This window comes from Paramisgurnus dabryanus, chromosome 1, assembly GCF_030506205.2.
Source record: "Paramisgurnus dabryanus chromosome 1, PD_genome_1.1, whole genome shotgun sequence".
Classification (NCBI taxonomy): Eukaryota; Metazoa; Chordata; class Actinopteri; order Cypriniformes; family Cobitidae; genus Paramisgurnus; species Paramisgurnus dabryanus.
In genome coordinates, this window is record NC_133337.1 from 60,547,279 (window position 1) to 60,573,117 (window position 25,839).

A 25,839-nucleotide genomic window follows, 5' to 3' on the forward strand; every position below is an offset into this window, starting at 1 on the left:
AGCAAGATTGATGAACCTCATATACTGCACATGCTTAGTTAACCCCCTGTTCTATTCTGGAAGAAAGTATCCATATGTGACCATTCCATTCTTTTTGATAAAGTACTTTTCTAGATAAAAAAAAAAATATGCTCAGAAATTAATGTCTAAAGTGTATGTCATTTTAATGAGTCTTCTGAAAAAATGAAGGAAATATAAAATGAGTTGCAACCGTCCCCGTTCTTCCCATACAGCTTATGTATTCAGTGGCAGCTACAATCTATCTGTTTTCACTTTAATGGTGAAAAACAGATGATGTCGAGCGGTGTAAAAAAGAGCAACTAAAAAAAAGAAATACATTGACAATTATGTATTAAATTGCATGACTAATATGCAAAGATTAGATAAGGCCACATTACTTTTAAAACACTTTTTATCACGAATAGCCTATAAGAATGTAGCGACTAGAATTAAAAGGCCTTCGATCATGTAAATCATGAGAAACTATTTTCTACAAATTAAGTTATACAACAGATAAGCTAAGTTCTCAAATCTTTATTGAGAATTCTGAATAGCTGGAGTGTAGCTTAATTTGTGAGTAATGTTACTATTTTGAGACGAGATGATTTTTTTTTAAATACATCTTTATTTTTTATATTAGGCTACATCTGTATTTCTTCAAAACCGTCCTTTTATTATTATTATTTTTATTATTATTATTATTCCACTTAGTGGTAAATCAAAAATCAATAATTTGGTCAAAAGCCTATTGAATAAATGACAAACTGATTAGGCTATGTGTTAAGATGTTACATTGTGATTAGGTTAAGAAAAGAATAACACTTGTTATTTGATAACGAACGCTGTATAGTAATTGTAACACCCTAGTACAGCTTTAAAACAAATTTTATTAAACTTTCAAGTTTTAATTCAACACTGAATGTCGCATATTATGAGGGTCAGGAAAATGCTTTGTGTTTGTGAGCACGCACAATGTAAGTACCCAGGTAACAATTTTTGGTTAGTTTTTGGTTCCCATAACGTTATTTTCCAATGTTTGTTTTTGGTTAGCCAGGAAAGTTTTCTTTACAGTAATAGAACGTTATTTTTAGGTTGGAAAAAATAAAACCTAAAAATTACCAAAAACAAACTTTAGGGGAACATTCTGTGTTTGTTATAGTTTCCTGAACATTTGTTAAATGTTTTTAAAAATTAAAATAAGAATACTTTGGCATCAAGTACAAATTTGATAATATCATTATGATGTGTTGTAAATTGTGGGGCAAATTACAGGGCAAATAAAATAATTAAAGTGGGCTATTTGTAACTTTATTTCACAGTTTTGACTTTTTTTAGATTACATATTGGAAGTGCAATTATTCATCCAGCCATTCAGTCAGTTCAGTTTTGATATATATTAAAACAATAACATAATAAAATGACATGGGACACTGATCATAGGATTCGCTGTCAGTGAGGATGCAGCCATGTTACATTAATTGATTTATTTATGTCCTCCCAGACAGGTTATTTATGTGACCCAGACAGGTAAAAAATTTGGTGTGTATAGTGTAATGTACTCATTAAAGTTTGCAATGATGAAATGTGTTGCGGTGTATATATATCCCCCAATGGTACATGGCCAAATGCATTACCGTATTGACTTCACTGAGCCCTATTCATTTTTTTTTTTACTGTACTTCTGCAGTTTCCGTATTAAACCCTGGGCCTCGGTCATGAGACTGCCCTGTGCAGCGGTCACTGAGACGGTTATGATTGGGGGATAGCAAATTTTCTCTGACCAATCACAGATAACGTCCTGACCGTTAATCCCCGCCCAGTAGAGAACCGCTGATCGGTGTTTGCGTGAGGACAGCGCCGACTGTCGGCATGCTGCGAGCGGGATGACGGGCCGAGGAGTGTTGCAGTTCTTACGGACGACGAACGTTTTTATTACTTCTTAATCCTGCCTAAAATAACTTAAACGAGAATGAACGAGAGGTAATTATACGGATTGTGTTCAGTCGGAGTAGCAGGTGAGACAGAAGCGTTAATGTTATGTGTCAAACAGGTGTGTAACGTAAATGACAGGTGTGTGTTCAGGTGTTCACAGGCCACACATAACGTCACACAATGTCTTAATACACAATAGCTGATGAAGTGTTGTAGTGTTTATCAGTGATAAAATTGCTCTTGAGTCGTCGTCATCATTGTCGTTATAGCAAGAGTCCAGTGGAGTTGAGATGAACTCTGAACTTCAGACAGGTTAGCATTTCTGCTAATAAACAGGAAACCGAGCCGTTACTATCAAACACACCTGTAACAACACCACGATAAATGAAGTCTATACAGTAATGCATTTGGCCATGTACCATCGTAATACATTGTCTTTTGGGACATGATACAGTGGTAGTACCGTGTTTTCTTGACATGTACCATAGTATACGTTTCTATTGGATTCTTTACTGTATCCTAGAGTGTCATGTAAGTTTTATGGTACAAGACTATGATAAGTCTCTACTATGTTTCCATCACTGTAGAATGGCTGAATATGGTGAGTTAAGATATACAGTGAACTCTGTGTGTGTATCTAACTACTGTTTAGGTTAGGTTACTGTTCCTGTAACCCAGTTTGCATCCTTATGTTTGAGAAAGTCAAACTTTTGTAGTGTATAGCAAAAATGCTGTTGCTACACCCATGTTTTCACTGTTAACCGTCTTATCATTTCATCTTTTCTCAAGCATTGAAATACATGACTGCAGGCTAAAGTTGAAGCTCTGTACATTCACTGGCTTTCTTATGTGTTGGCTGTTTTCCAAGACTGTTGTATAAAATATGGAGAAAAATTAACGCTCAGTTAGTAAGGGGTTTGGAGTTGAAATTTTGGTTTTATATGGATTCTTTCATCGTTTATAATCGGACAACATTATCTTGCTGATGAGCATGTTAATGAAAGATGAGTTAATGGTCCTCTAAATTCATTTATAAGTGTAGTTTAGACCTTAAGCATTTTTAAAATCCAATAGGCCATCAAGTTTATCTACATTATGTTTAGTTTATTTAAAGACATGGGTCTCAGTCATTACCAATCTATTAACTTTATAGCAGGTAGTAAAAGGAAAAGTACACTGAGTTATGAAAATGACCCCATTATTTACTCACCTTAATGCCAAACTAGGCTTTCCTCTTTCAGCTGAACACATTTATAAGTGATATTCTGGCTCGTGCTTTATAATGGCATTGAATATCAGCTGCATGTTTGAAGCCCATCCATCATCAGAAACAGGAATTCATACAACTTCACTGGGTCAATGTGTCCTGTAAAGCGAAATGATTCCTTTGTGAGAGAAAACAACTTTAATTTTTGTTTAATAGTTAAGCAGTTTAAATTTGGCCATTTTTCTAAAATGGTTATGATGATAATGTACTAAAGATAAAAGCAAAAAGTTGGATCTACTTAAAAAATTACTTCGTGAAAAATTTAAGATGAACAAACATTTAAAATTACTTGCATTTGGTTATGCCTAAACAAATTAAGCTTTTTTAACTTAAGTATGTATACTTATGTATACTTTATACAGTATATATTGAGATGACAGTAAGACGTATTGTAGTAATGGTGGTAAAGTCCCTTAGTTTTATATGCTATTTGCCATTTTAAATATCTGCTGCTTTCGTCCGATTTTTCAAGGGCTAAGCTTATACGATTATGCCTCTGGAGGACACTGGTGAACAATGTCTACAGTAATTTTATTTTAAAATTCAGGTGCACATTGCCACTGTCTTAGTTGGATGTGTTTAATGTGAGATGATTTGAGATACGTGGATGTGAATAATCAACTCATACCTATGGTCAGGAGCTGTTACTGTAAAAAATGAACTCTTTCTTTCTTATTTTAGATTTTCCTGCACAGTCCCTGTGTGAATGATTGTCAAGAAAATGGTTGGATTTCATTGGCTAGATCTCGAGTTTGATGAATCCTTGTGACTGGAGACACAGAAGCCAGAAGTCTCGGTGGTATCGTGAAGACGTGAACAGTACTGATTTGAGCATATGGCAGAACATGCGGAGCTGCTAGCTGAGATGGCCACAATCGGGCGTCTCTCAGCTACTGAGCGTCTAAAGCATGCGCAGAAGAGACGTGCTCAGCAACTCAAAGGCTGGGCTAAGATTGAGAAAGACACCGCTCGAGTTCATAAAGATGATGGGAAAAGAAAGAAAGTGACCTTCCCCACCAACGTGACCTTACTGGAGGCTGCAGCTAGGAATGACCGAGATGAAGGTAAGACTGGAAGATTGGAAGGGATTGGTTTAAACAAACATGAACAAACATTATTGGATTTTTTTACATCCTTGTGTCATTCTACTGTATGTCGTGTATATAAAATTATATTACATTAGAGATATTTTCACACTTATTAACTAAAGAAGTTTTTTTTTTTCGGAAATCAATTTTCAAAGTCAATAAATGAGATGACTGAAGTAACTGAAGACCAAACGTTTGGAGGAGTAGGAGTGAGGAAATGAGGATGTAAAACCACCAACAATTGAGAAAAAGTCTTTTGAAGTAAAACTCAAAACTTTATAATCAATTCAGATATTTCCCTAATTGGTACTGGTTCATTAAATTGAAGCTAAATGAGAATCAGAAAAACAATATTTTTAATTCTGACCAGATCTGTATCAGATGGGCCCTTTAGCGTTACACATATTCACCAAAGACTTCATTTATGTAGTGTTGAAATTATTTTAACTGAGCTGTGTACAGTGCACACAGACAGGTTGAGTTAGAGGGGTTGTTTGCTGACAGCTGATTTGTCCCGTTTGGGTTTGTGATTTGTCCCATTTGGGAGTCAACCAGAAGTAATGGCAATATCAGCTACTTTGTACATTTAAAAGATCAAATTCAAACTGAATGATGATAACACAGAATAACATACAATCAGACCGGTGATCATTAATCCCTTTTTACAGCTTATTTTCAGATATTTAGACAAGTCTTCCACTTTTATATAGGCTAATTTTACATAGATACATACCGACATAAACTCATCCACACATAATATTTTGGCTCCATATACATACACATATACACACACATACATCTGAATTGCTCGAAATGGATTAATAAAAAAAAAACACAGCCACTGTCCAAAAGTGGCAATTATACTGTAGGATAACAGACAGAACAATGCATCATGTTCTATAAGATTATAATGTTTGTAGCGGGATCCAGGGGATTAATATGTACAAAATATATTTCATACCTAGTGGAGTTGGTAACTAATAATAATAGTAAATGTGTAAAGTAACATAAAATAGAATTACATAATAAAGCAAGAAAAAACTACATCAAATGTGTATCTATTTAATGATTGGATTCCACAACTGATAACAACAACAAATCAACACATACATACAAGACAATACAGCGTTTCGTGTAGGTGTAGCAAGTGAACAAAATTTTAATTTAAGAAACTTACTATTGCGCTTCTGATTTGGCTGTGAGATTCGCTGAGAATTAATTGAGAATGAATTGGCTGTGAGAATTTTCATTCCGAAATGGCGGCTGCGCTACTGAAGCGCCACCTAGTGACTGTTGCCAAAAACGAATGAGAGTTTCCCCTCTTGTACTTCTATACTCTTTGCTAACAGTCAACATGTGGTGATGTTCATTTCAGCATTTTCCAGATTCTGCGAGGTGTAAATTTATGTAAACTTTTGATCGCAACTATATATAATGTTATACAGCCCACTGACGTGACTTGTTGAAGTGTCTGTGAAATCCAATTGCATTTGTATTTTGTGTGACTTTGGAGTGTTTGTGTTTTCATGACAGTGCAAGAGCTGCTGAATAATGGAGTCAGTCCAGACCTGTTTAATGAAGACGGCCTCACAGCACTACATCAGGTGCACACACATGTTATTTATCACTGTTACACTACTAATAGGAATATGTGTATATCATACAATGTGAGTAACGTGTCCATTCTTAAAACAGCTCACTGCATGTGACTTAATCAGAAGATATTGCATTCATTTAATTAAATGTACATTTTATTCTATAGTGCGTTTTACAATGCATATTGCTTTACAGAAAATGCTTTAAAGGTGCCCAAGAATGCATTGAAATAATATGTTAAATTGTTCTTTAAAGAGACTGTAAGTAGGATTTTAAGTGTTTTATTAATCAAAATGAATGTCTTTATTCATAAATATGTCCTCATTAGTGTCAAATGACCTCTGCCATTAATCTGACTTTTCTTTGTAAGATTAGAATTTCTTTTCTTTACTTACATTGAACGGGTAAGTCCAAGGAGGCTTCTATGTCAGTCCGCCGTATGGATAAATTATAATAGCAGAGTTGTTTCCACAACGCATTTTCATTCAGAACACGTGAACCAGCTGAAACGGACATGGAGATCAGTGAGTTCATAACGGCTACCGTAGTTGCAACACGCATTTGGAAAAGCGAGGCGCTAGAGAGCACTATTCGTTTTAATGCAAAATACAATTTTACCACTAGATGGAGGTAAATCCTACTTACTGTCCCGTAGGGATGCAGCGATTAACCGGTTTCACTATTAACCGCGCTTTAAAACGTCACGGTTAAGTAACCGTAAAGCCTTCGCTACACCGTGTGTTTTTGTTTCACGCACGCACGCACAAACCAGATCCACGAAGCACCAAGAGGCGCATGCCTCATGATGCATTGTATGACAAAGCTCCGCGTTCAAAAGAGTATGTGCGCGTGACGCGTCTCTTGGTTGTTCGTAAATCTGGTTTGTGCATTGTATGACAAAGCTCCGCGTTCAAAAGAATATGTGCGCGTGACGCGTCTCCTGGTTGTTCGTGCATCTGGTTTGTGTATGTGTGTGTGTGGGTGGGTGTGTGAGCCCACGCACCTGCATCCGTACATGAAAGAGCCACACTTCAATCGGTCTACTCTGTACAGCATTAAAAACCTCCTGCTCGCGGATCAAACCCGGGCGGGGCTCCTGGTGGTCTGACTGCATTTCATTACGTTGAATTATTTTAACGCGTTAATGATTAATTAATGAATAGCATGAGTTAACACGTTAATCTTGCCACCCCTAACATTTATATTTGATTTTTGTGTAATATTAAGCTACACCTGTCAAAATGACTGGCAGTACCTGGCCCAGGATGACCCTGTGTTATTATTCGTTTTGAGAGGCTCTTATCATTTTTACTTCATATATTTTACTTCAATACTTCAAACAAACCAAAATAATATAACTTTATTCAGTCCAAATGTAAAATTACATTTATTCAAAAGATCATTAAAATGAATAGCCTACAGGTTTTAAAGGCACCTATACTGTTTAAGTCAAAGCCAGCTAAGTTATTATTATTATCATTTGTCCAAGAATTGTAGAAAAAATACACAAACTGAAAATACAGAAAAATGTAGCAATTGATTAAAAATTTATTCATGTGATTTTATACATTAATGTTGTGAAATAAATGAATCCTTAATAACCGTAATAACCGTACAACCGTGATTATTTATCAGACTATAACCGTACCATCAAAATCTATAATCGCTGCATCCCTACTGTCCCGTTAAGATTTACATAGAAGGTATGTAACTTTATTAAGTGCAAAAAATACAAGTCCATATACAACCCTAGGATTTGTCCTTTGAATGAAATGGTCTATTTTTGCCCTATTTGGAAGGGTCATAAATAATAATGTTGAGCTCTGCTCTGATTAGTAGCTCACATTAGTAAAAATTTGAACAACTTTGTATTTAATTTAATGTGTAATTTAAAGGGGCCATGGCATGAAAATCTTACTTTTTCCATGTTTAAGTGCTATGATTGGTCCCCAGTGCTTCTATCAACCCAGAAAATGTGAAAAAGAACAACCCTGTAACTTAGTTTTGGTAAACCATTCTCTGCAAGCATGTGAAAAATTAGGTCATTGAAATTTGGCTCTCCTTTTGATGTCATAAGGAGCTCTTATTATAATAATACCGCCCCTTAATCTGCACTATCCAACCACAGCACTGCCATTTAGTGCAGAGAGAAAGAGGGAGAGAAAAAATAATTGACAGCACAATCAAACCATTATCATTGGGATCAGTGTTTGCGTTTCATCAGCTCATTTGCATTTTAAAGGACACACCCAAAACATCATAATAAATTATCTGTATGGTATTTTGAGCGAAAACTTTACATGAGTATTCTGGGGACACCAAAGATGTATTTTAGATTGCGCCTTTAATGTTGTAGCGTACATCTCAACTGTGACAACTGTGAGCCTTTTGTGTCCACAAGGTTTACATAAAAATGAGTAAGCAAATGTGTCATGATATGTCATTGCCATGTACAGAGCTCTTATTATTCATCTATGCCTAGGTAAATACACTTTTTTATTCTATGGCACCTTGAAGCATTCAATGCTCTTAGGGTTAGGGTTAACCCCTCAGTGTGTGCGTGTGCGTGTGCGTGTGCGTGTGCGTGTGTGTGTGTGTGTGTGTGTGTGTGTGTGTGTGTGTGTGTGTGTGTGTGTGTGCACCAAAGCAGCTGTGTTAAAAAAACATACACTACTGTAACGTTTCATAAGAACTTTGCACTGTTGCCTCACAGCAAGAAGGTCTCCGGCTAGGTCAGGTGTCCTTTCTGTGTGGAGTTTGCGTGTTCTCCCAAAGGCCAAAAAAACATGCAGGTTAGGTGAATTGGAGATACCAAATTGCCCCTCCCCTCAATAATATGAATAAACTTGTGTGGATCAACTAATGTGGATTAACCGGTTCTCGCCATGAATATAGCCATAGATGCTGGATTGGCGTTGAGAATAAACAAACAAAAGAATGAATCATGATTAATCTATTCTTGTGTTTTCTAGTAATGAATGTGTTCAGTACGTTTCGTGGCAACACAAGAAGTTATACAGATGCTTGTGAACGTGAGCTAATAATATGAGAATAACAACATGAATGAACTGTTGAGAAACCAGAAACACATTGAGCCAACAGATCAAAACAACAGAAGAAACTGAAGCTGGAAATCATCTTTCTGTTTTTCTCTGTTTTGTCTGTGGCAGAGGTTTCTTGTATTCATAAGGGTCTGTCTGCAGATCGTAAAACAACTCGTATCATGACATTATTTTTTTGTCACATATACATTTTTTAAATGTATCTGCTTTTGGGAAATTATAATGTCATGGACATGAAGTGTTCTCCATAATCTGTTGTGAAAATTCAGATCAGTCAATACAAAGCTGCCATACCTACAATAGCTTACAGTATTTGTTTACATTTTCCAAGTCAAAGTAGGTGACAGACAACAGCATTCAGTAGCTCAGTCTTAACAAAATAAACATCCGCTTGCACGCATGTAGGTGAAAGGTCAATTATAATAGTAGTAAAATTCAGACCAGCAGAATTACAAACATTGTTACCTGTGCACCTGCAACCCATATTTTAACAAAACCCCATGGTCTGTAATGCAATTTATCTGCAATGTTGGAAATAAAGTAATGAGGTATGTCTGATGATTAAATAAAATGCATCTAATACATTTTCGGTCCATTTTTAAACATGTAAAACGGTAGTAGTAATACACTTGTCAATAAATCATTGAAAAACAACGTAATTTTCGCTCTATGTTGAGTGACTCTCTATGCTGCTGTATCTTCCCAAAGCGCCATTATCTTAAAGAGACAGTAACATCCATTAACCTACTTAAGTCTGGCATTAGTGTTAATCTAACAACCCATGACAAAGAGAAAAAAATAATAATAATTATACAGATTATACAGACTACAGATTTCTGTACCTAACACCAATTTAAGACTTTACTTAATGTGTGACTTTGTTCTCTCATTTATATCAATTTTCATACTTTGATAAATGATCAAAAAAATGATTTGATCTGTGCCTCATAAACTGTAATGTGATCTGAATCGTGAGTTTTGTGATCCATTTGACCACTAATAAGGTCTTATTTATGGTGTAATTCTTTAGATATTCACATCTTGGTATCTGAGCATATTCATTTGGGTGTAACACATTACTTTAATGAATATGGTTGGTCAGTCGCCTTACTGTATCTTTTCATTTAGCAGCAGCTGTAACAAGTTGTCGTGTTTTTCTGCAGTGTTGTATAGATGATTTTGTGGATGTGGCACGTTGTCTTCTGGATGCGGGCGCTAACGTCAACGCGTGTGACAGCGAGCTGTGGACTCCACTGCATGCTGCAGCCACCTGCGGACACACCAACCTTGTCCAGTTACTTTTAGACGCGTGAGTTTATATGTTTATAAGAGGGTTATTATTGCGGACCTTATCATGCACAATGTTTATCCTTCAAACGTGTTTGTCTGAAGCATTTGAATACAAAAATGACATGCTGCATGTGATGTTGATGTGTTCAGGGGTGCAGATCTGTTGGCGGCGAATGCAGATGGGAACATGCCATATGATCTGTGTGAGGATGATGCCACGCTAGAACTCATAGAGATGGTCATGGCTGAGCAGGGTGAGGGGCTTATAATAAATACCACACATGTCATGTGTAGTACGGCCGGGTGGTATGGCAGTACATACCGTTACCATGAAATAAAATGTTAACTGTACCAGAGTTTTGTACATTGTGGATACTGCGAGATGTAAATATGTGAGTGTGGCTAACTCTGCACTCCTGTAGTGTAGACTGATTGTGATGGAGAACAATAATCCATACACAACAAACAAACAAGTATTTTCTGTAATATCATAATAAGCACAAGTAAATCCATCGTGGGTCTCTCTCTCACTCTTTTTCTCTCTGCTGATGTGATGTAGTTTGACTCCTCAAAACAGACTCATCACCTCATAGAACCTATGACAATTATAATCTCCATATCTAAAGATCCGTCTTTTTTATACAGGTATGTCAACCTGTCTGTAGGTTTGTATATATACTTATACAAATTCGTTCTACATATAATCTGTTTTTAGCCCGACCGATTTATCGTTTTGCCTATTTTATTGGCTGATATGAGCCTGTCGCAGATATATCTATATTGGTGCATATGCCGCTGATATGATTTTTACAGAACATAATAAAATGTTTGTAAATGATGTAAGTACTTGTACTACTATATCTGGTATGAAGACACGTTTTAGTCGATCGGATTTTTGTCCACTTGTTTCGACCGCTTCCGCCCTTATTACTTCGAGGGGATGGTTTATGGGCAAGTTGCTAAAACACAAGCGGGAGAAATGACGCATTTAAACAGATGTGCAGTAATATTACGCTGCTTGTAGGGACGTGGCGGTATTTCACGATGCGTGCTTTAATACCTGCCGGCTATATGTTCTGAATTGCAAGGGCGATATTATGCACAGCTCTTTCGTGTACTAGAGCTATTTGATCATTAGACAGTCCTTATCAATCTAAAATCACAGTTTTCTTTATTATCATGAAAATACAATAGACTGTAAAAAATATGGATGAAGTGTCCGTGACATCCCCCATAGGTTTGTGAAGAGCTTTTTTTGAAGACAATAGTAGACGGGGCCTGCCGTTGCCATCTTGGCTGCATGTCACCTTGCATCACTCGCGGATAACCGAAAATTGGTAAAGAGGCAGGACGTGGGTGAAGCTCTGCTGGCTGGTTGTTCCCTTGAAATTATCAGAAAATGTTTGAAGAACAGTGATATAAATATGCTTAAACATTTCCAGGAGCTGCGTGTGTAATGTTACTTCTTCTGCAGTGCATATTGAGTTTCTGAACAAGAGCGCCATCTGGCTTTTAAATGCAGTGGCATTTCATAATAATAAATTAAAGGAAAACACCACCATTTTTAATGTTTTACTATGTTCTTACCTCAACTTAGACTAATTAATACATATCTATCTTTTTTCAATGCGTCCACTTCATCTTTGTACAGAGTGTCGTGAATGTGTTAGCATTTAGCTTACACTGAGCATGTTGTCAGACTGATAAAACACCTCACACCATAAAAGTATAAATAAATGCTTACCTGCTCAACAAAAAGTCAGTCGTGTCCGTTCGGTTTTTAGTCCCAAATCTCCCTGAAGCTTCCTCCATCGGTCAATGGCAGACCCTATATTAATTTGACTTTGAGTTCGGCGTTCTTCACATTTTCTACAGACTTTCTCTTTCTTCCAACCTTTACTGTAGGGACAAGCAGGGGCCGCTTGCTGCTGTCGGTTAGTTTTTTTTCCATTTGTGAGCCGTTGCTACTTTGCTAGCTACCATACACTTTCAGAAGTTTCATGTCGCAGGAGGGGGCGGGGTGGGGTGCGATGGGGTGGAGACGCGAGCGCCAGGTGGAGTTTTAAGTGGAGCGGGGATTGGATGAGAGCAGTTCTCTGCCGCTGTACACCCAATAGAGTGAATGGATTCTTTTCATTCTTTTTTCTCTTCATATTGTTAGGATTTTACTGTAGAACCATAACCAGCATCTAAACAAGGTTATTAATAATGAGCCATCTTTAAAATCGTAGAACATAGCTTTAAGGGAAGAAATGAAACTTGAATCATATGTATTATCAAAGCTTTCCGACTTTCACATTCATGAATTTTGTAAGTCAGGAATTTATTTAGTGCAGTATAATTTAACTAGCATCATGTGCTGTGCTGGTGTCATTATCCTTTTTGTCCCACAGAGAGCAAAATATTTCAGTTGACCATTCATGCATTTTAAGAGGCACGGAAACGAGGCACCGAAATCTGTGTTCTGATTTAGTCCGGTAGGTACCGGCCATAATGGCACCGGTTTTTGGTACCCAATCAAGAATAATATGAGGTCATCCAACCTACTAAGTACTAAGTTGTCGCAGTTTTAATGTACAGAACGCAATGCCTCAGAAAATCTGATCTGCCTGTTTTCCAAAAACAGTCGCAAAGGCACATACTGTATCTGATTTATATCTGATTTATTTCCACATACTAATGAGGCTTGAAACTGATCTCGAAATATCCGAAAGTATGCGTTTTGTTTCCTGTTTACATAACCATAGAACACATCCGATCTGTGTCACATATAAACAAAAAATCGGAATTGGGTCACATTTCACTGACAGTGTGATGAGGCCTAAAAACAAGCATATCAAGCAGAATTGCACAATATATTGTTACACACCTAGCTGCTTGTGTTGTTAGTAAACACGCTCATACTTTTTTACATGCAAATGTAAGCGCTTTCTCAGATATTACAAAGCATCCAATGAAATAAGTTCCTGCAACTTCACACCCTCACAAAATAAAACAAAAATGAAAGAGGCGAAGAGCAGCCGCTTTAGTTTTATGAAAGTCTAAAGTCCACACAAAAGACTCTGGGTTCACCTTAGAAATCAGGACTGATATAAAAACCATTGTGCAGTATATTGCACGTTAGATTATTATTTTGTCAGTATGTCACTACAGTAGTCAGGGTCTACAGTAGTTCAGTGTGAAGGGGACGGTCCGGGAGAAAATTGCGTGCGTCGTAACCTCATCCACACTCGCATATGTTTCTGTAGCTCAGCACGTAGATCATGATGTTTGGAGAGCAATCGTTTATGTGTTCGATCCAAGGGTACACGCATATAGACACATACTGATAAAATGTATAGCTTGAATGCACTGTACGTAACTTTGGATAAAAGTGTCTGCCAAATGCGTGAATGTAAATGTGTGTTTGACTGTCATCGCCTTTAATATCATAGCTCAGTTGAAAAATGGCAAGATGAGCCATTGGCACATCACCAGAATCAGGCTTTCTACAGTACCAAATTGTTTAAAATTATAACGAGTCAGATGAAGCAGCTGGTGACATAATAGGCAGGATAACAGTACTTCTGACATCAACATTAGTGAGTTTATGTTGCTTAAATGTTGCAAAAACACAAAAACTGTTTACTTACAAAGAACATAAGTATGTATGAGGACAAACCTCAACAGATTATTTATTAAAAGATTATTATAAAAAGTGATCTGACATCAATGGTGTGGACATGCTTTTAATGTTTGTGTGTGTTTTAATATTGATAAGTTGTTATTTATGTCATGATGTCAGTAGCTATTGTGTAAATAGATTTATATATGCAGAAAGCAGAAAATATCCAATAAAAATGATTTTTGTGTGAAGGAATCACTCAGGAACGAATAGATGAATGTCGTAGAGCCAAAGAGCGAGAGATGCTGCAAGACTTGCACAAGCTGCTTGAGAGTGATGGGAATCTGGGTGTAAGGGATGAGCAGGGCGCGAGTCTGGTGAGAAAGACATCCAACCATATGTGTTTCTTACATTTTATCTATAAACCCTTAACCCCGTTTTTCTCTGTGCAGCTGCACATAGCCGCTGCTAATGGGTACGTGTCTGTTGGCGAGCTGCTGCTGGAAAACAAGGTCTCTCCTGATGAAAAGGATGTTGACGGCTGGACACCCCTTCATGCTGCCGCCTGCTGGGCACAGGTAAGCACTGCCAAATTTAAAGCGATAGTTTGCCCAAAAATGAAAATTACCCCATGAGATACTCACCCTCAAATTATCCGAGATACATATGTCCAACATCTTTCAGACCAACACATTTTCAGTTATTTTAGAGAATTTCCTAGCTAATTCAAACTTTATAACAGTTGAAAATGGAGTCTACGTCTCTCAAGTGCAAAGAATGTGCATCTATCCTTCAGAGAAATAAACCGCACGGCTCCAGGGTGATAAATAAAGGTCTTCTGAGGGTAATCAATGTGATTTTGTAAGAGAAATATCCATATTTCATATTGTTTACTTTATATGCCCTTACTTGCTGATTGCCAACAAAACACAGAGATTTGATGCAGATTTACGTACCGCCTGCGGTTCTGACATTGATGCGTGTGCTTTCACTCTGACTGGCGTTTTTTGTGTAGGGATGGGACGATTACCGGTTTCACGATTAACCATGATAAAATGTCCTGACGGTTAATATAATCATTTAAAATTTTATGAACATTACAACCGTGTTTGATTACTGTGATTTTGAAAACTCACGGTAAATCCTGTCCAGCCAGAATCAGTTTGACGCGCGCACATGCAACATAGTTTTATGCACAAGAAGGCATTTAAGGGATAATGTATTGTATTCATTCACAGTAAACTTATTAGAAAGATTTATTTATTTTTTACCACAGAAATAATTTCAGGGAATCAGTGTGTTTTCAGTGTGTGTATCAGTTATTTTTTAACATTTCCACCTCATTTTAACAAAACCATGATAATTTTGATAATCGTGATAACTTTGGTCACTATAATCATCATATGAAATTTTCTTACCGTCCCATCACTAGTGGGAAGTGCCCGTACAAGGACTTCCACTGTACCTCCATTAGATCTTGACAGAGTATTCGGCACAGAAATACTCTGTAATACATCAAATTGTTTTTGTTACATTTTCCCATGTTTAGCATGAGAATCCAACTCTTTAACAGTGTCAGAATGCATTAAAAATAGCATAAAAGCTATGATTGTGAAGCATCAGGCGTCACATTGTTAATTGTCAGGTGTCACTTTTCTTTATGACAATTTTACAGTTTCTATCATCTTAAAACCATAAATAATGTAATTCAGTAAGTAAAATCTTGTCATAAAAATAAAATCTTGCATGTCTATATGTTTCCAAATCACAACTTGTCTTGTACACAATGCAGCATGTAACTAAAAAGCTGAATACATGAAAGTTCTCCAAAACCCAACTTGCTCTTCTTGAGATAATAGAGAAAAAATAAATATGTTAGTTGGTTTTAACCACACGGGTGTGATGATGGTGTTTCTTTTATGCTGCTCTTATAGATGCAGATGGTGGAGCTCCTTGTGGCAAATGGCGCGAATCTGAACGCCAAGTCTGGTCTGGACGAGACGCCTCTGGGTAAGACGTGTCCCACGTGTTTGGGCACGAGTGACGTGACAAGCATTCCTTTGTTGAGCTGTCGTTGTATTACAGATGTATGCGCTGATGAGGAGGTCAGGGCCAAAATAATGGAGTTGAAACAGAAGCACGACGCCATCATGAAGGGGCAGGAGAAGCACAAGAGTGCTCTGCAGAGACTCGTGTCCAGCGCAGGCAGCAGAGGGTACAGACCCATTACTCTCCATCTCTACTAATGATATAAGACACCTGATTATTTAATGTTTATTCACTTTATTTAAGTGAGTAAACATAAACAATTCCTTTCTGCTACATTAAGAAAACACTGTAAAATAAATATATTTTAAGATTAGGAAAATTAAAAGTACAGACTTTATACAGTACTCTTTCTGATGATATTGTAGATGGCATATCTACACTCTCTGTTATATTTATTAAAATACTCTAAAGTTCCAGCATTTAAATTAACATTATCATCATATCAACTGGTGTTTTATATTAGCTTTATTGTATGCAATGCATTTTAGATAAATGTCCTGTTATTTTGCAGTAAAGTGGTAAAACGCAGCAGTGTAAATGAGCGCAGCAGTCTCTACCGCAGAGAGCATCAGAAGGAGGCTATGGTGTGGAAGGAGAGACAGACAGAAGCACTGGACGATGATGAGGACAGACAGACAGACGCTGAACTCAACACTGCACAGGTGACCATCATACTTCATTCATACACTTTATAATTAGGGTCCATGAATCATAATGAACTAAGACATAATGTATTTTTACTTAAATGTAAACTAATGTGGGGTTAAGGTATGTACTAATCATAAATTAATGAAGAGTCATCATTAAGTACAACATGACATGTTTTTTTTGTTGTTACCTTATTTTCCGGACTATACATCGCTCTGGAGTATAAGTCGTATAATTGAAAAATGTGTTTTGAAGAGGAAAAAACATATATTAGTCTCACTGGACTCTACGTCGCGTTTATTTAGAAAATGATTTCACAAAATCCAAGCCAACAGACGTTTAATCTGGAAAGGCAAGTTATTCAATTCAACACTAGAGGACAGATCAGCAGGCTAAATAGGTGTCCGTACATGTGTAAGTAACATAAAGGGCTCTATCTTACACCCGGCCGCAATGCAGCGCAATGCGCGATGCAAGTGTCTTTTGCTATTTTCCACCCTGCGCAATTATCATTTTCACGTTTAGCGCCAAGTTGTTTAAATAGCAAATGCATTTCCGCCCCCTTTTGCGCCCATGGGCGTTCTGGTCTGAAAACGAGGTGTGTTCAGGTGCATTGTTGGCGCATTGCTATTTTTGAGGCAACTAAAATAGACTACGCCATTGACCAACAAAAACCTGGTCTAAAGTCAATGGCGCAATATGTTTTTTTGTTATTGAAAGAGCGCATTAGTAACATGTGCCTATAAACGGGACGAGGACATGGGTTTGCTTATCACATAGCTACATGAATGCGCAGCAGCACAAAAATGCTTTTAATATAAAAGATTTAAGGATTGAATGTAAAAGATTATTATTGAGTCTCTTGGACATAAATGAGGATCGATTATGAGACGTTAAGGCACAAAGAGCTGCTTAAAAAGACCCGCAGCCTAGTAAGTAAATAAATGCTTTGCATTAAACAAATGCATCTGTTTTTAAATGTTTTTAAATGCTATCTTACGGATTTATTGTATATGATGACTCTGTGGATATGGTGGGATGAGAAATTTTTTTAAGTAATGCTTAAAAAAAACTGACGCTGTCCAAGTGCTGAAACGTGCGGAGAGCCGTTAGTAAATTCTTTATCTCCTGTTTGTTACAAATAAAGTATTTTTAGAGTACAAACCTTTTCTTACACATTGTAAATTATCTTATGATGATATTGGATAGCCATACATTTAAAGCAATTAAAAGCCTGCTTTTTTACTTCCATGACTAAAAGAAAACGGGTTTTAAAGGTGCAATTTGTAAGATATTTGCAGTAAAATGTCCAAAAACCACTAGGCCAGTGTTATATATTTTGTCCAGCTGATTACTATCAATATCTGTAATGTTTTCAACTACTTGTAAATCATGAGAAAATTTCCATTCAAAACATTGACACGGGGCAGTGCAGTCTCCTGTCAATGACGTTAATATCCATGTGACCCTTTGTCACCGCCTTTACTGACGTAAACCACATGACAACAGTGGTTGAGCTCGAAAAAATAAAATGGCGGCCAAGGAAGCAGCTGGAGCACAAATTTAGTGAAAATAAACGTATATTTTCACTTTTTAAACATTTTAATTGCATTTCTAGCGAGAAATTAGTATTGTAGTTTTCAAATATGTGATTAGTTATCACAAAGGCGCTCTCTGTTTATATTTCAAACACGCTGCCTTTGAAGTGCGTCGGAAAGCCTTTCTCTGAGCGGCCTTCAGGCCTCCGAGGCCGAAGTCATTTCCTCAAGAGGCAGCGAGGCAACAAGTCCTCACTGCCTTGAGTTTTCGGACGCAGCGAGCCACTGTTGTGGACAAATGCGGAACTATGCGATAGCGCCTGTCGGGCTACGCGCTTGCTTATGAACTTATGGATATCTCTGTACCGTCTGCCGCTGGTTGTGAACAAAACGAGGGAGGATCAATTTGTTGTTGCATTATCTGGATGGAGAGAGCTTCACGACAACATTTAACTAGACTGAGATTCTGATCCTGCTTGTGTTTTACGCGATGGGTGAGTTGTTTTGATTCGTAACCCTTCAAAAAACGTATGCTATTATATTGATCACAACATTAGTGTGTAGATTGTAGATAATCAGCGCGTCTTCCCGCGGACGATATGCACATCAAAGGTATTGTACAGCAATATAAATTGTCATTTTAAGACACTTCACAATAAGATTTGTACTGTCAATACATTATGTCAAAAATCATTGTAGATTGTAAGTTAAAAACTTAATTCTGTGCTGTGTTTACCATCGAATTTGGACTAATACTGTAATATCAATATGACTAACAATTTCGTTTTGAACATCACATATAAACTTACATAATGAAAAAAACACATAAAGAACAACACAATTATTTTACATTAATCTTAAACTGGGGATCTTTTTCCTCCACTTAGTTTTTCAGCTTACAAAGTCCGTCATCTAAATAGGGATTAGACATAGCGCCAGCGCAACTGGCTTTTTTTTTTAAATCTGTTTATTGAACTTTTACAAAAATATACAGGAGAATCATGAACAAAAATTTTTTTTTTAAACCCGACCCCCCCCCCAAAAGAGCAAAAACAGGAAAAAGAAAAAAAAAGGGGGGGAAACTATATTAAAGTATATTCAAACAAACTGGATAAAAAAAATGAAAATAAAATAACATAAATAATAGTTATAAATTAAATAAATGAATAAAATGCTCAATACATATTGAAAAGCAATAAGTGTCAAGACAAATGTCCAGAGTATACACTGTATATTGGAGCATAAAAGTTTTTTAAAAAACAACAAAACCTTACAGCTTTAAAGTGTATATATACATATGCATACATAATAGGGATGCACCGAATATTCGGCCACCGAAATTTTTCGGCCGAAAATGGCCCAAAAGAGCATTTTCGGCTTTCGGCCGAAAGACTTTTATCACCGAAACAATACGGCCGAAATGTTGTAATAACGCAAACAGAAACCGCGACCTGCACGTGCTTGTCTGAAGCAACATGTATGCGGCGTGGATGTATTTAACCGCAAAAAGGCGCTAAAGTACGCACAGAGGCACATGCGGTTGTGTCCGGTCCAGACGTGATCATCACAGTGAGTACGCCCTTCAAAGATCAGAACTCTTGATGTGTAAACTTTAGAGAGAGTCACGCAAATGTGTCTCATACTGTATAGTCTATTAACATACATGTGCCGAATAAAGCAATGAAAGACAACGTATCGTTTTTATGCTGCGCTGTTTGGGATTCGCCTTCGTTCTCTGTGTGCGCGCGCATTTAAGTGCCCTCACTAGTGCACACACGAGTGAGATGCAAACAAGCGAACATAAAATCTTTCTGTTATTGACAGGGCACATATAAACAAAATTATCTCCAAAGTATTCTTTTTTTTAATAAAAACATTTGTTTATGTCTTAAGTGTATGTATAGATTACAGTCATAAACCAGTCTCTGCTTATTTAAAGAGACAGTAACCTCAATTAACCTACTTAAGTCTAACAAAGAGACAAATAGCTCTAAAAATAATTATATATTTAATTTATACAATAAAGACAGTGTTATGACTCATTTAATTCGATTTCTGTACCTAATGCTAATGTTAGACCTTATTAATGTGCAGCTTTGTTCTTTTTTATAAATGTTTGTAATTTCTTTATTTGTTATTATATTTTCCCCACCCTCTTTTTGCTGATCTGAAATATAATCCGATCCGTGCCTCAAAAACTGTAATGTGATCTGAACTGTGAGTTTTGTGATCTGTCACACACCCCTAGTAAAGTTATTTTTTATTTCGGTCCATCCCTAATACATAAGTATCCACACCCACTTCTAACCCGAATCAGGCCAAGTGCACATTAACTTAATACCTATGTTGACATATTCTAAGAAGTATTGATATTTTCAGAAAGATAGGCAATGAAGGGATCCCAGACCTCAGAAAATATACTAGTGTTGCCCTTTAACGTATACCTAATCTTTTCCAAGTGTATGAAGCTCATGACATCTTTCACCCAGTCGTCGAAAGAGGGAGGGAGTTTTTGTTTCCACAGCAAGAGAATGCGGCGTCTAGCTAATAATGTTAAGAAGGCAAAAGCCTTTGCAGTATTTCTGGGTAAGCCAGTAACATTTGAAGGAAGTCCAAAAAGTGCAATCAAAGGGCAAGGCTCAATCTGTTTCTTTGTCACTAAAGAAATACAATTAAAGATTGATAGCCAAAAAGAAGTTATGTATGGACATAACCAAAACATATGTATTAAATCTGCAGGGGCCTGAAGGCAACGATCACAGAGAGGGTCAATACTAGGCTTGTTTTTTGCCAACCTCACTTTTGTCCAGTAAATTCGATGAATACATTTTAATTGGATAAGGCTATGACGTGCACATATAGAGGAAGTATGAACACGGGACAGGATCTGGTTCCAGGTGCAACTGGCTTTTAAAGGGGATGAGAGCTGAGACTCTCATTGGTTTATTCCACATTACGCCCAAAACACACCCATTACTCTTTAAAAAAAAAAGGGCCAACCCTTTTCCACTATGCGCTCGGCGCACGAACCATTTTTCTCGTCATTAAAAGTAGCAAAAGTGGATTCGGAGCTGTGCGCTTTAGACAATGCGTTTAGATCGTTAAAATAGTTAAAATAGGCCCAAACAGTTATTTACAGGATACACAATAGCATACAGAACATACCTGGGACGCTGAATAGGCTAAATTAACACGACAAGTCAAATCAAGTTCAAAAAGGTCCTGAAGTCTTTCGCATTACTGAATCCATTGAATTGCATAAATACAGGAGCAGCATAGAGCGGACTCTTGGTTTAGATGAAATAATTTTGACATATAAGTCGCACCTGACTATAAGTTCCAGAACCTGACAAACTATAAAAAAGTGTGACTTATAGTCCGGAAAATATGGTAGTTAATGTATTAATTGGCAATGAATTCATGTGTCATGTCATGTTTTAGTTTAGTACATGCCTTAACTCTGCATTAGTTCATATTTAAGTATTAATTGAGGCATTAGTTCATCATGATTCATGGACCCTTAATATAAAGTGTAACCCTAGTACTATCTGAATATTTGAATATTACAAAAATCTAAGTATCAGTGTAGTTAGCACCATGTTATATTTTGGGGGCTTTATTTACTTTTGCCTATAGGCCCTTTCAATGGCAACACTGAAATTAGATTGCTCACTATGCAATGGAGTTAACTTACAGACTGAGACCAAAGTGGAAAGAATTATGATAATGTTGGTCTTGTCCACGTCAAAACAGGCCCAGGAAGAAACTGTTGCCTACAATACGTGTGTTTGTTGTAGTCCAAGAAAATAGATTTACGTTGCAGACGATAACTCGCGTCATCGTTTACTTTGGGGTTTTTACCCTTTGCATATTGTTAACATATACTAATACACACTTACACACCAAAGGAAATGTAAAATCGTGAATCGGACGAAACGTGCTCTTTAAGACAAAACGCTTTCCTGTCAATGATGCTTCCCTGACGAGTTTTTACGGTAATCTATAATTCCTCTATAATCCACTAAATTGCGCTCTTACCCAATTTATATAAAATTGAAGCATCAACTAATCTAACAACATAGAAAACTCTGTTTATGTTTTGATCAGTTCTGAATCAGATCCCTTACAAAAGTCCTTTACATAAATGCTATTATTTCTTTACAAAATTTGGTGTTTTTAAGGAAGCCTACCCCCATATCTAACAGGTTATAAAAGAGAACAAATGAAAATAGGATGAAACTTTTGTTTAAAGTTGAGGGTCTATTCTTTCATATGATAAATTGTATGTTTATATATTTATAGAAGACAATTTGCCTGGAAGGAATTTTGTGAAACTTATGTGAAAATCACAAAAACCGCTTGCAGGGAATGAGTTAAAAAATCTGTAACAGGAATAGCTGAATGAGGTGAAAATAAAGAGTGAATAAACACTTAAACCCCTTCTATATTTTTGAGCCAGTCAGATTTCAGTGTGCCACCCATACAGTGATGATGAATAGATTGATTGTGCCTCTGATGTTTACCCAGACGCGTGACTGAAGCTCTTGTTTTGTTCCTGCAGGTGTCTGGCTTTGATTCCTCCCCAATCCCTTCATCACAGGCTGGTGATTTGCAGAAGGGAGCTCAGGAATTGGTTTTGGGGAACGGCAGTGCACTCTCGTCATCTTCATCTCTTCCGGCGGAGGATCTGGGAGGAGGCCTCATGGACCGCAGCGCCTCCTATCAGCTCGCCTCCGGAGGTGACGGTATGAGCAGAGAGAGATCTCACCACACGCTTGCCGATCTCAAACGACAAAGAGCTGCCGCTAAACTTCAAAAACACCCCGCACCCCCGCTACCTACGTCCGCAGAAGTCCAGGATGAGTTTTCAGTGGATGAGACAGTCGCAGAAGCGGCCCTTGCTCCCCTAGAGTCTCGTGCTTCAGAGCAACCTGATGTGACCCCTGATGCTGTGTACTTTACCCCATCTAGTGGGGATCCACCGTTATTAAAGCTGAAGGCGCCGGAGGAAGACACCAGTAACAAGAAAGAGCCCTGCTGTGGGCTCATGTAGAGTCTGTGAGAGAACACGGCAATCACAAAACGCTGAATATCAGGCAGGTATGTGGAAATGAGCCGTGCTGTGGAACCTGCACATCAAGTATTTCAACACTAATATCAATATTAGCGTGCATGATGGATGGATGGACACAGCTTCTGATGAATATACAGAAATATATCAAACAAACTGAATACCAAAACCCATGAATGTTATGGAGAAGGTTTTCTCAACCGTTAATCACACAAGTGCAATACTTTCACACACACTACGCACTATATGATTCAATAGCTGTTTTATTGCATTGTTTTGTTAAATGCTAATAGAGAAAAACAGTTTAGAAGTCCAATATAAACGCAGTCAAACTACTGTAACCGAGAGAAATATCTCATGTTTAACAGATTTGTGGGATGGATCATTACAGTTTAAATCAGTAACACTTTACAGTAAGGTTCCTCTCATCACACATCACTTAGCATTGGCTAACATAAACTAACAATGAGCAACAACATGTTTATAACATATTTAGTCTTTGTTAGTGTTAATATCAATACGATTAGTCATTGTTTGCTTATAAGAGTTCATTGTGCTTAAACTAATGTGAACTGATACAACAAATTAAAAAATATATCAGTAAATGTTGAAATAAGCTAACTAATGGAATCTTATTGTAAAGTGTTATCATCTTTGAATTCAACGTTTATTTCATATTGGTGACTGTAACTTTCATACAGATGCTTTTGAATTTCATAACATCGTGCACCAAACACTGTAAGCCAGCTTCTATTTTCTTTTCACATATCAATGTTTATTGCATCAGACTGCCTTGAAGATTGTTTTAAATAAAACATATTGAAGATCACGACAACTTGTGATTAAATTTAAACAATTAAATTTAAACGATTCAAATTAAATGTCAAACAAAATGGAGCCAGTAAATCTTCAATGATTGCTTAATGTTTGATTTATTTAATTTATGGTTTAAGTTATTGTTAGTGTTTATTTTTTCATAAGGTATCACATTCTTTAATGACAAAGGTTTACTATCATTTCAAGTGCTTTTTTACCTCATTTAATTGAAACAGATGATGAACCTGCTTATGATGAATGTTTAAAATGAAATCACAATTTATTAATATTGCACAAGATAACTCATTTGGGGATTTTATCTTGGGCAATATGTGCAGTATTTTTACTCAATCGTTGTTAATGATGTTTGATATGGAATACATCATTTTAATCTAAAGTTTTTGTAGAGCTACAATGATGTTTCTTTATTTAACAAAATGGTCTGTAAAAATGTTTGAATAGTCCAAAAATTTCTTTTTTTATACATAAACGTATAATATATATATATATATTTAATGAACTTTAAATGTTTGTGTGACTATCACAGAGTTACTATTTATTCCCTGTGTTTTCACCTAATTTAATAAACCTCTTGTAAATAAATAAATAAATAAATGGTTGCTTGCGTTTGTTGTCACGATACACAAAAACCATATTGACAGACAAACACTACTCACACACAACACTGTGAGCACCTGAACACAGCAATGACATCATAGTATCTTACATACAGTTTTGTTTACATCACTACACTTGTCACGGTTCAGTTCATATGACGGTTTGGGGCCACAGTTTGGTTTGTTTTTCTTTGCTGTGAGGGTAGGGTTCATGGCATTGTACCAGCAGAACACTAGATTCACTTTTAACTTAATACAAATTATGTAAGGAATAACTGACAACGGGTCGTTTAATTATTCTGAAATAATGCACACCCGAGGTGGTAATGCGGCAAGACATGAAGTGGAGTTAAACCGCGGTGTACATTATTTTTACAATTATTACACAATTATTCCTCTTATACCACGGTTAGCACAGACATTGCTCTGGTGGTTTTTTTTAAGATATTTGACAGGTCAGACACCTGTGAAACATTTCTCAACCAATCAGAATAAAGCATTTAACAGACCCGTGGTATACAATAAAAATAATTTCACTTATTAACTTTAACTTTATTGACTTTAAACAAAATATTGGTACAGTACAGTCAACCTGAGTAAACTAAAATATAATAAATTCCTCAAGTGTAGTAAGAAGTTTATTTTAATGCAGTCTGTTAACTTGAGTAAACTAAAAAGAAACTTTTTTTCTGCTCTCTTAAAGGCAGGGTCCATGATCTCTGACGGCCAATGTTGACATTTAAATTCACCTAAACAAACACGCCCCTACCCCAATAAAACTTCACAAAAGTTTTTCCTTCCAGAAAATGTTCTTCTTAAAATATATAAACATTCAATATATCAAATGAAAGAACAGACCATCTGCTTTTAAAGAAACAAAAATGCTGAGGAACAGATCGTTGAGGGACAGAGAATAGGTCTTGTAACACAATCAAACATTTGCGACATTGATATCTTAGGTCACAGATGACCTTACAGTTTGTGTAACTGTCTGTCCCAGCAGCTGGTTAACAAGATTGGTGCTCCTCCAGGAGTGATTCTGTTCACCCTGTTTTACACTTCTAGTGCCGCATTTGTTGTTTGTATACCCTGAAGATGGTCTTTCGACCGAAAGCTTGGTTATTAAAACCTGTTGCTAAGGATTTAAGTGTGCAGACGTCTTTATTTTCATTCACTTCTAGTACAACAAAAAGTCATAAAAGTTCTGAGATGACTCGGAGCAGGAGATAAAAATACCCCAACCAACATTGCAAGGTATATG

The 25,839-nt window shown here is 36.7% G+C and overlaps 1 protein-coding gene across 2 annotated transcripts; it reads left to right on the forward strand.

Annotated features, from left to right (window-relative positions):
* Positions 1-1,851: 1,851 nt before the first annotated feature.
* Positions 1,852-24,547, forward strand: ppp1r16a (protein phosphatase 1, regulatory subunit 16A). Of its 2 annotated transcripts, none has more exons than XM_065242689.2 (11): positions 1,852-2,015; positions 3,881-4,263; positions 5,821-5,891; positions 10,109-10,254; positions 10,386-10,489; positions 14,092-14,216; positions 14,292-14,417; positions 15,774-15,849; positions 15,925-16,054; positions 16,400-16,550; positions 22,636-24,547. In XM_065242689.2, exons 2-11 carry the CDS (start codon positions 4,035-4,037, stop codon positions 23,125-23,127), a joined length of 1,650 nt encoding a protein of 549 aa, XP_065098761.1. In that variant the 5' UTR covers positions 1,852-2,015; positions 3,881-4,034; the 3' UTR covers positions 23,128-24,547. The 2 variants fall into 2 exon arrangements, with proteins under 2 accessions (XP_065098761.1, XP_065098762.1); XM_065242690.2 differs by having other exon boundaries at positions 1,865-1,980.
* The last annotated feature ends 1,292 nt before the right edge of the window (positions 24,548-25,839 follow it).